Source organism: Apteryx rowi, unplaced genomic scaffold (genome assembly GCF_003343035.1).
Source record: "Apteryx rowi isolate R43461 unplaced genomic scaffold, aptRow1 scaffold_10, whole genome shotgun sequence".
Taxonomy (NCBI): Eukaryota; Metazoa; Chordata; class Aves; order Apterygiformes; family Apterygidae; genus Apteryx; species Apteryx rowi.
The window spans coordinates 7,424,275-7,435,982 of record NW_020447197.1 but is presented as its reverse complement, the minus strand read 5'-3'; the positions used below and the strand labels follow the sequence as shown (position 1 = coordinate 7,435,982).

The window sequence follows — 11,708 nt, the reverse complement described above, 5'->3', positions numbered from 1 at the left end:
AATATGACTCTTGGTGTGCTTATGGTTTGCTGTATGTATGTAAAAACACAGTTAAAATAAAGAAAAACTGCTATTTCTCTACTAAAAGCCAAATTAAATTTCTTAGTGAAGAAGTCTTAAGTTTTTTAGTTTGTTCTTCCTATAACATGTACTGAAAGTCTGCAAGGTAGCTAGTGTTGTATCAGTCCTATTTTAATGTAAAATTACAGAATGATCGTAGAAATTAGAGAACAATAATATAAAATTCCTGACAAGAATGAACTGTGAGGCAGAGAAGACGAAATGAATGTTCTGTTGTTAACACAGTAGAAGAGAAGCTTCTTGTCCCCAGAGTGGTCCAGAACTGAAATATCAGCTGTTTTCCAAATTCGACTCTTGCTCCTGTTATGCTCCCCAGTATAGCATGGCTGGGCGTTCACTGTAAGCTCTCAGCCTGTCAGTATCAAGATATTTTTCTATAATGAGTTTGTATATCGCGTTCTGTCTTTCTGCATGCTACAAAGCTGGAGTTTTCTTTTGACCACTGATGGTGATAACTGGTTAATATGTTGTGCCAAATTGTGAATGGCACTATTGGCAATCTGGCAAAACTGTGATAAAGTCATAGAGAAGATAATACACTGATAGATAAGGTTCAAAAATAAATAAGACCCACATGAGTCATAGGGGAGTCATTTGCAATGAGTCCAGAGCATGGAGAGATTCATCCTATACCAGAAGAGTGTCTTTCCTGGCAAGAAGATTGCCTGCCTTATGCCACAGAGCACGTTCTAACCATGAAATGCCTCTGAAAACAAATCCCCCAAATTAAATAAAAAGCAGCCTCTACTACTGAAAGAGAAAGGTATGAACATATTACTGCTTAACGTTACAGTATTCTGATCGTGCAGTACGCTGTTTCAGGCAAGCACGGTAGCTGAGCTGACTTCAAATGACTTGTTATTTTGTTTAATTTGTTATCATTAATTACCTTTATGGATGACATTCTGCTCTGTGTACAGTGCTGATGAGGATTTTATTTCTAGCCCACAGTTTCTGTAGTCAGCCACACAGGAACTTTGGTTTTAGGAGAACTCCTGGCTTCTTCAAATCCTAACTCTTATGGCCAGGGAGGGAAGCCTGAAGTAAGGCTTACCGAAGGTGTAATTCCATATAGATATTTAGCGCCAGCCTATAATTTCTGTAGTCAGCTAAGGACTGAGAACCTTTGTCTCAGGAGAACTCCCAGTTTAATCGACTCCTAGCCTTACACTGGGCATTCTGCTCTGCGACTCATGGTTACGGTTTTGTATCTGTATAACTCCGTATTTTAAACTCCTTTTAGGCAGCTTTTCCTTTTTCTTTATATTTGCTTTGCAACATCAGATTTTAGAGAACTGCTGGCTTCAGCTTTGCTTGCTTATTTCCTTCTGCTCTTCTCCTTTTTTATGAATAGATTTCAGGGTATGCTATAATATTCTTTCACCACCATCCAGAAAGACTCAAAGTCTGTCATCCCTTCTAAGCGCAAAGAAGTTTCTGCTCATTACCAGAAGATGACCTTTTTGACATACAGCTGATGGTGAGCTCCGTGCAAGCACTCTCGTTCTGTGTCTGTTAAAACTAATTTTACTCTTGTTGCCTTCTGTAGCTGTTTGGCTTGAGACAAAAGGATAGGATCTGACAGGAGTAGGCAGAGCCTCCTACTCACGCTGGGGGATGATGAACTGGCTCAGCCTGGCTTCTCCTCTGTATTACTCCCTTTCAGTCTTGTTGTCCTCTGGTGAACCCTGCAAATCCAAGGGGCTGAAGAGTAAAAACACTCATTTTTTTTCCAGGGTTCTAATGATGAAATGAACTTGGAACAACAGGGAGGAGAAGGCACCTAAATGCTTAAGAGTCTCTTAGGACTGTTGCTTTAAGATGGAAATGCCTTGTAAAAATACAAGAACTCCCTTATGAACTCGGACGAATGGAACTGAACCAAAGGTTTCAAAGCATAACGGCAGACCTATGCGAACTATACTCCTGAATGAAGAAGACTTTTAAATGATTTTTCATTTAAAACATTATATGTGAATTGATTTCTTGTTGCTTTGTAAGCTGAAGTTTTACACTGGATAAGGAGGAAATCCAAAATATAAATCTAATATAATATACATGAATTCAAAGAAATAAGGACACTTAGCAGTGCTTCTAGTCATCTTGATGTATTTTTAAAACAATTTTGTACAGTGAACAACCTTCTCCAAATAAAAAGACAGGTGATTGATAAATTTGAAACAAATTAGGAAAAAATTCCAAATAATAAATAATCCTACCACTCAAGTTGAGTTAAAAAGTAACTGTTGCTAATTTAGAGGTGTCCTGATTTCCTTACAAGGAAAAAACAAAATTGAAACTCATATTGGAGTATGAAAAGGTAATAAATGTTCTTTAGTAGAGTTATGTTTATGTATGCTTCTACTTTCATTGTCTCTAAGGATGCAGCTAAAAATATTTTCTTATGTGCTGAGATTTTAAGATCTTTATGGATGGAAAAATCAGACTTACTTTAATACCTGCCAATTTTTTCATGCCATCAGTACTAAATATGCTGGTTGTTTGTATCTCATCCCTATCTATGTCTCCTAGTAGTGTTAGAAATAGCAGACAGTGGGAGAACAAGAAAGTGATACAGTAGAAAGTGTATCTCTGTTTACTTCAGTAGAAAATGTAGGGGTTGTATTAGGGAAGGAGGAGGGAGGTCAGAAAAGGGGTTTATCCCTTTTATTTTTTTCCTCAGAAAAAGGAAAGAAATGTTAGATGAGCAGAACTGTCCTAGAGGCAGATAAGAACTGGGCTACATGGAGAAGTTGTGACCTGGAGAAGAGAGTGTTTGATAAGTGATTGCTTATACTAATCCCTGTGGACCTACATCATGAAGCCACTGATTGACTTTACCTTGTAAGTGGAATATATTACTGCAGACATAATAATAGTGATTTATGATCTGGACTGATTATTCAACTTTCAGGGTAATGTTTTTATGTTTGTCTCTACATCTCTAACTTAGCTATCTGAAATACTTTATTTTTCTTTGTGGTGGTAACTCTTTAGAAGTGGGTTAGTTAAAGCCCTTTTGCTCTAAATTAGACTCATAATAGGACATTCTTCAGGAAACTCAGCGGCTTTCACATTTCCTCTGTTGTTATCAATCTTAAGAGATTAGAATCTGATGGAAGCCAGGACATAGCACTTAAAAATATGGAACTGTTGAAACGGGGGATTAGTTTCTAAATGATGATAATAAAATATGCATGCATCCCATATAACAGCAGCCAAAAGTAGTTAATGAAGTACCTAATTATCTACTAGTGTTTAGAAACATTCTACTATAAAATAATGGAGCCCACGCAGAAGTGCAGAGTGACAGAGAGGATTCAGAGTTACACGCTGAACGAATCCTACAGTGTGAGCAACACTGGGGAGAAGAACTGTAACAAATAAACATTGTAACCGACCTTAGTTGCTCAACGCAGGAACATGTCGCTTCCCTTATGTTTTCTGTCCTTAAAGGCCCTGTCCACAACTGCGAAAGGGAAGTGAAAAGCTGCCAGGCGAAGGAAGAAGACCTTAGGTAATACAGCCTGGAGCTTCTTTCTGCGTTGGAATATGTGGTGAGTTTGAGTCACGCTCAAGAGACCCTGACCCTCCCATGATAGACCAATGATACAAGGACTGTGACAGCTGACTTTACCACAGAGCGTGCTTTGTATACTGCTGGAACACTCTGGTGGGTAGGTGAAACTGTGTTGCTTTGCTGGTATTTCCAGTAGATTTTAGTACATCAGTGGTAGCTAAGTAAAAAACTATGCGAGCGGAGGGTGAGTGACCTGCAATAGAGAGGTAAGAAGCAGTTGCAATCTAGGGAAGATCTGTGTTCGTCTCATCACAACTGACATGCTTAGCTGTACAACTTGTATGCAATATGCAGCTCCTGACTTTTAAAGAATATGATATCATCTTTCGTCCTGTTGAAATAGTTTGTGTCTAAACCTTCTGTGCCAGCTATCTGTACTCGTTATGCTTTTGGAGATCATTAGTCTCAATGATTTTCACTAACTTAATTATCTGTCTTGATGTAGAATTAAAAAAGTTCTTGAACCTGTCTAACCAGATACAAAGAAGCATGTTGGGAAATCGTGATTCATGCAGACAACAATGTAATAATTAAAAGAAGTTATTTGCATTACAAATGTTAGTAAGTCAAGACCCTATAAGCTTGAGCCAAAATATATTGCTCAAGATACATTCCTCATTTATACTGTGCTTCTGTACATTCCTCATTTATACTGTGCTTCCGTACATTCCTCATCTATACTGTGCTTCCGTACCTGTCCTACAGCCTGACTGTGTGTGATGCCACTCCAGATAAACCTGTCTGGTGCTAGGATTCATGGATCTAAATACCAGATATTTTACGCCATGCAGAATAGAGCCTTTCTAAAAGTTGGCGTATACTACATTGTAGGGTAATTTTTCTCTTTTCCAAAAAGAGTAGTATATATTTTGTAGATTATTTCATGCAGCTCGGTTATACTGGCAGGTCAAGCTAAGAATTCAGTATGTGAGCTGGTTTTTGTTGCAGGGTATCTTTTTATATGCTATGAAGCTGGTGCTCGGGTGCCCTGAGGACACAGGATAACTATCAGTGACTGCAGGTCCTCAAAAAGGAAACAGATCTTCACAGAGGAAGCGACACCACTATTTGTGAAAAAATTACCTATCCAGTGATGTGGTTTCATAGCAGGTTAAGCTCATCTTTGCCTGGGCTGCCATCATCCTGCTTAGCCTCCCACTATTTCCTTTCCCTTGTCATGTGTCTTCATCCCATCTTCTCCACCAGCGCCTGCAGCTGTGTGATCAGGTGATGAGCAGACTGAAGACACCGACCTGAACACTGACACGTTTTTGTTCTGCCCGGCCTGAGTAGCTTCCTGAATTGCCTGGCCAGCCAGAGCCGGAGCCAGCACAAGGGAGAGGGCAGGCGAAGGTTGCCAGGGGCAAGCAGAACAACATTCTGACTTAAAGCTGCAGCCAGAACATCTCATAGTAATGCCCCTGTGGATGCTGACTGTCTCCGCGAGCTGCAGAAGGCTGCCTCCCCAGTATGTTACTAATTCCTCTGCTCCATTTTTTCTGGGAGTCTGCAATATGAGGGACATGAGGAAGAAACCCAAAGCTAGTTTTTGAAGAATACGATTTCCAAATTGTGCTAGAGCCAAAAAGGAACAAACTGAAGCATACTTCTATGACGAAACAAACTTATCTATGTCTTGCTTTTTACAGATAAACAGATGGAGTAGATGAGAGAGAAAATTGTACTCCTTAACTTGATCACCTTAACTTTCTGCTTCAATTATCTTTCACTGTCTTACTTTTAAGAATGCAGATAAATGATTTACCATAGTGTATGTGTGTGAAGTAGGGAGATTTCAGGCATTTTTAGCTGATCTTATAAGGAAATGAGGCTTATGTATCTCTCTATTCTCCCACATACCTTATTTTTTAACCCATGACCAATTTCAGTTAAATTTGAAAACAAAACACTGCTCTTAAAGATTTATAAATTTTGTCAGAAGAAAGAGGATGAGAGATGATCCTCACTAAAGGAAAAGTGGCATTATTACACAGCCCTTACTAGACAGCAGAGAAGCCACACAGAAGACAGCCATTATGAATGCCAAACGCAGAGCAAATGCGTAAGTATAGGTTTACACCTTATGAGACATCAGAGGATGCCATTATTAGACACAAGATAATAGGAAACAAGACTTCATTATTTCTCCTTATGGAGCTATTCTACCAAATTCTGTATATATGAGGAGTCATCGATTTTTTCCATACTGGGAGCCTTATTGAACATTTAAAAAAAAAGGGGGGGGCATCCTGATGATTTCCCTTAGTGAAGTGATTATTTGAATGTTTCTGGTTTGCTTTTTTAATTCATGTTTCCCATGCTAGAAAGAATCCTTGGTATGTCAGTGTATGACCTTTTACATGGCTGTGTTTCAATTTGCTAGACTGGAAACCACCATGAGAAGCAATGAAGAGAGTATTTGAAATTTAATTATGTGTCTGCATATGTACAAACCTGGGCAACACAGTTAAAAGGCCTGAAAACATCCAGAAAGACAATATGGCAGTTGAAGAATAAGCTTGTTCAGAAGTTGCCTGGATGTTTTCCTCGCAATCTGTCTTGCAGTCCATGAGTAGTCACCTTTCAGGAACTGATAGAATCTGAGAAAGAAGTAATTAGGATTGGGAAGGGGACAGCCCTGTCTGTTTAACAGTACACAGCAGGATACAAGGCTCAGGGGGACAGAGACCGATACTCTGCCACTCGAATACACATTGCCAATTTCTGTTTCACCAGCAACTGAAGTGACCCCTCAATTAAATAATCTCAGGACTGGACGCTGCTAATTATGGAGATGCAAGGCTAATTGTTGATGGCACTCAGGGAGTAATAAAGCTTTCAAAGCTTTACACTGCACTTCTCTCACTCCCCTTTACCAGATTTATGTAAATCTGTGTTGATGCAATACTGTGAGTCAGTGCAAGCTTTCCTTGGAGCGCAGATAAGTTTTGATTCCAGATATGCAACTCTGTGAAATAGCTACAGCCAAGGATCTGCACAGTTTAGAGGCAGTGACTGATACTGTCAACGGGACAGGGACCAGTCACTCTGGGAGAGTGTGCTCTCCAGGGAAATCTCTTTCCTGCTCTTCAGAGCTGCACCAAAACCACAGTATAATCTTTGCAACAAAATGTTTTCTCCACGCATCTGCAGTCATTTATCACTGTGTTTTACCAACTATAGCAGTATGTTTTTGTCTGTTTTTTTTTTTAATCTTGAAAATTACTTCTATTTCTTCTCTGAGGGGGAAGTATCTTGAAGCATGTAGGCCGAAACTGGCTTAAATGGTAGGCATTTCAGGCAAATTGTGTGTTCTGAGTGAAGCCATACGCATATGGCTATGAATTGGGAAAGATAGTCATGAGTTCCAATTTGCCCTCGGGGCAGAAGCTGAGAAAGGCAGCAGGAGTGGCTGCTCAGGAGCGAGGAGAGAAGGCCCTGGGGCTTCACGCACCATAGTCCAAGATCTGCTTACAGCATCATGTAGCTACGGCTTCTGCTCACGCTAACATTTTATTTCTGTGAAATAGCCTGTCCTTCTGCACTACTACCTATCCTTATCATAACTGCTTTCAACTGTCAGGTGAAAACTGAAATATTTTTGAAGCTGTTAGAACTCAAGCAAACCCAGACTCACAGACTCACAGAATCACAGAATCGCTGAGGTTGGAAGGGACCTCTGGAGATCATCTAGTCCAACCCCTCTGCTCAAGCAGGGTCACCTAGAGCACATTGCACAGGATTGCATCCAGGCGCGTTTTGAATATCTCCAGAGAAGGAGACTCCACAACCTCTCTGGGCAACCTGTTCCAGTGCTCTGTCACCCTCACAGTGAAAAAGTTTTTCCTCACGTTCAGATGGAAGCGTCTGTGTTTCAGTTTGTGCCCGTTGCCTCGCGTCCTGTCGCTCGGCACCACTGAAAAGAGTCTGGTCCCATCCTCTCGACACCCTCCCTTCAGATACTTGTACACGTTGATAAGATCTCCTCTCAGCCTTCTCTTCTCCAGGCTAAACAGGCCCAGCTCTCTCAGCCTTTCCTCATAAGAGAGATGCTCCAGTCCCCTAATCATCTTTGTGGCCCTTCGCTGGACTTGATCCAGTAGTGCCACATCCCTCTTGTACTGGGGAGCCCAGAACTGGACACAGCACTCCAGATGTGGCCTCAGCAGGGCTGAGGAGAGGGGCAGGATCACCTCCCTCGACCTGCTGGCAACACTCTTCCTGATGCACCCCAGGATACCATTGGCCTTCTTGGCCACAAGGGCACATTGCTGCCTCATGGTTAACTTGGTGTCCACCAGCACTCCCAGGTCCTTCTCAGCAGAGCTGAGACTCGTCTCGCTTCCTGCATTGTTTCAGTTCTGGGAATTTGCTATTTTGCATTTGAAAATGGCAGAAGTACCTAAATCATTTTTCCTGGCTTTTATGCAAATCCCTTTCTGAATTCAGAGAGTGCTGAGGTGACAGCCCTGCCTCGGGTTGCTCTGTTATTCAAAGTTCTTCTCAGCTCTGCCAGTGCATCTTGCTAAAGGGTTCAGAAGAGGCTGATTCACCTAGCAGGGAAGGTGACTGAAACAGAGAGGGATGCAGGCCTGCCAAGAATGTAGGCTCTATGGTAATTAGGAAGTGGTGTTTCTCCTGTGTATAAAAACAACAGCGTTGTTTCAATGTTATTTTTCACTAACATTTTCATGAAAAAACCCTGAAGAATTTCCCCTCTCCTCCCCCAGATGCTCCATTGAAATATGTACCTGAAAAGATCTGGCTGAAAATAGAAATTCTTGAGATAAGAATCCTATAGCAGTATTTCAGGGCAATTCTATTTCACATTTTACGAGTCCATTCTCTGCTTTGGGATAAGCCCAGGCTATAAACTCCGTAATAGTCTGTCCAGCATGGAAGAGGTGCTCCTGTGGCAGACCCCAGGCTCTGGAAGAAAAAGTTAGAGCCTGGAGCATATTAACTACTGCTGCCAGAAGCAGTGGTTTATCATTTCAGACTTTTCTATGGGAAGTGGACAGTTTTTGAACAGAAAGCTGTATTTTGTTGAAAACAACCACAGAAAAAAGTGTTGAGGGAGTAAGTCAGGATTTAGTAATAGATCAGCTCAGCTGTGTTTTGCAAGGAAGAGAAGAAAGAAGATGAGGCTAAGATGCCTTAGACATTGCTTGTGTCATATTCTCCCAAAATGAAGCTGATTCATATTTGGAAATGATTTGACTGCAGGCAGATAGTTTACAACATAATGTATTATGTAGATTTCTACCTAATTTACTTGTCCAATTAGATCAATTAAAATGCCTCAAGCACTTACTGAGGTTTGGTTCTATTTTGTAGCATTTTTAAGGAAAACTCACCATCTTTTCCTCACACAAATCTTGTCCCCATATTCTCTCCACTGTGTTCCTGGATCAGGATAACTGAAGCGTGTGTATGGGGCTGGGAGATACAGCCACAGAGAGAACTATTTGAAAGTGATGTTAATCAAAGGTTGCAGGAGGTAGTGGCTTCACCTGAGAGTCTCCTGTGACATAGTAATTGAGCTTCATTTTTGTGGCTACCTAACTCGGACACCATGTTTTGCATCGGACATTAAACTGCACGTTGAAGGAACTTCAGCAACCTGCATTGTGAAGTCCTACGAAAGTGGACCTATATACTTTGAGATTCAAAATTAGGGAAGGCACTAATTGCAAGCAGTTTTTGCTGATTCTCCTAAATAGTATTTCAGCCTCCTATGTTCCTCCCTACCTGTAGTGCTTCAGCTTTGAGTCTGTACAAATTATCAAATTAAAGCTGTTGTGAGAGCTCGGTTCAGAGCCAGTCAATGGGTGTCCTTGTTGCACAGTGCGCTGGCCTCTGGCCAGAGGAGTTTCTAGCAATGGAGGGAGGAAGGGCGGGGTGGGGAGGCCACACTCTGTAATTGGGGATCAAAGCTAATTGTTGCTGCTTCCCAATGTGTAGGGGAGCTGTTCAGCTGCAAAAGGCAGGAGTGTCAGGAGACATCTCTCATCTGGACGTTTTGTCATCAGGGAGAAGTGAAGAGGTGAGTTTTGTTTTTTGCAGCACCTGTACAGTTTTTGTAAGAAAAGTCTTTCCTCAAAATAGTTTGGCAATAAATTTATTTGATATGAGGCTTAAGTGTAGTCCAGGTTATGTAAAAACTGCATGTAATGTCCAGAAAGGAGACTGGTATAATAATGATATTACTAGAAATAGTTAATGATAACTATAGAAGCATACCTAGTTCACCTCACTTGTCAGGTGGAAAAAGGATGGGGAAGACATGTTTTGTAAAATGGAAATGCTGAGGCAAAAGTTCTTTAAAACCTTGAAGAAGTGGCTTTAGTTAGGATGAAATCCCACTCCATTAAATTCTATGAAGTTGTCTTTTATTTCTGTGGACTAAGATTTCCCCACAGGTCTTGACACTACCAAAAGTTCTAACATTGCAGTTAACACAGAAAGGGGCAGATCACCATTTTTGTCTACTTTATAAAATGCATCTCCTGCTTACCGAATGACAGGAAACAACAGTAACTGAAATAGTCTTGTTTTCCTTTTCCTTCTCTGGTTCTTTATTCTTCTGGTAACTATGTAATGTAACATTATATAATTTTTAGCATTCATTTGAATACAAAGCTTTATAATAAATATATACTTCTTATTCTTGCAACAGATCACATTCATCTCTGTTGCAGAAGGAACTGTATAATCAATATATAGTTTCACTTTATTGTATTTCTGTATGTGTTGTACTCTCAACCCTTTCAGTCTGGATTCCAGCAACAACAGAAGCATAAGACACAAAATTCAGTCTGAAGTAGTCAAAATTAGACATCTAGCCAAATTATACTTTGAAGTTTATATGAATGGTGAAGGAGAGGATAAACACTTTTTGAATTAAGCCATTAAATAATCCAGCACAAGCCAAAGTTAAGAAATAGAGTGGGTTGGAGAATGGAATGGCAACGATTACTGGCTCACGGATTTCTGGAAAAAGTGGTATTACAGAGTTTCCTTGGTAAATCACCCATGATATGGTGGTCTAAATTTGACTGTCTTATTCAGAGCTGAAGGTAGGAAAAGGAGTACAGATGAAGCCTTTTATGGGAAGGGGTGAAAGAATGACTCATTCTTGCTTTAAAATATATTTGCAGTCCTGGGATTTTAGCTCTTCTGCGTTTTTAAAACATCATTTACTGAAAATGGTCAGTATAAACAAACTGAGTGAATGCCATATAACTATTTCAGCTTCTTCAGTTAAATAAAACGTTTATCATAGAGAGTTGTGCAAGTCATGATCTTTTGTCATGTCGATATGTTTTAATACATTTTTTGAAATAAGGTTTCTCTTTTCTTTTTTTATTAAAGCTTATCTTTCTCCTAACTATCCTTTACTGTAACAGGGAAGGCCTCAGAAGCTGCTCAAAGATGAAGGTGGATATTAAGAGCATGAAGAACTATCTCTATTGGCTGTACTGCCAGTATGAACTAATCACCTGCAGCTACCTCATGGAGCCCTGGGAAAAACTGCTCTTCTACAGTTTTAACGTTGCTGTGTTAGTTATGATAATATACACTGCTTACCTCTTTATCCCTGCCCAGATTAGCATGGCTTTTCAATTCTTCTTACGCTTACTTGGAAACCAACCTGAAAATAGTGCTTCTGTCATGAAATAACATTGGCATCATGACACTGGCTTTTGGATCCTCTTAAAACTTTTTCTTTCTTTTTCTTTTTTTTTTTTTTTTAGAAACTGGTTCGGAGTGTTTGCAAAAACTGTTTTATTCTACGGTATCTTTTAGTTTTCTTCTATGTATTGGTACTCTATGACAAATTATGACTCTATGACAAATTATTTTGACTAACTGCTTTTTAAAGAGATGTGAATTTAAAAAACTGGCTGGTGTTACAAAGCTGGGTTTGGTATGGAAAAGCCATGATGCAGATTTTATTAGTCTGTGGAGAACTGCTTGGATATGGAGAGTTTTCATCTTGCAAAATTATATGGCATACATTTGTTCTTGTCTGCTGTAGCTTTGC

The 11,708-nt window shown here is 40.1% G+C and overlaps 1 protein-coding gene across 1 annotated transcript; it reads left to right on the top strand.

The window, feature by feature from the left end:
* Positions 1–9,845: 9,845 nt before the first annotated feature.
* Positions 9,846–11,426, top strand: LOC112964019 (serine palmitoyltransferase small subunit B-like). Its single transcript, XM_026061591.1, has one exon. The coding sequence runs from the start codon at positions 11,096–11,098 to the stop codon at positions 11,342–11,344; it is 249 nt and encodes an 82-aa protein (XP_025917376.1). The 5' UTR covers positions 9,846–11,095; the 3' UTR covers positions 11,345–11,426.
* The last annotated feature ends 282 nt before the right edge of the window (positions 11,427–11,708 follow it).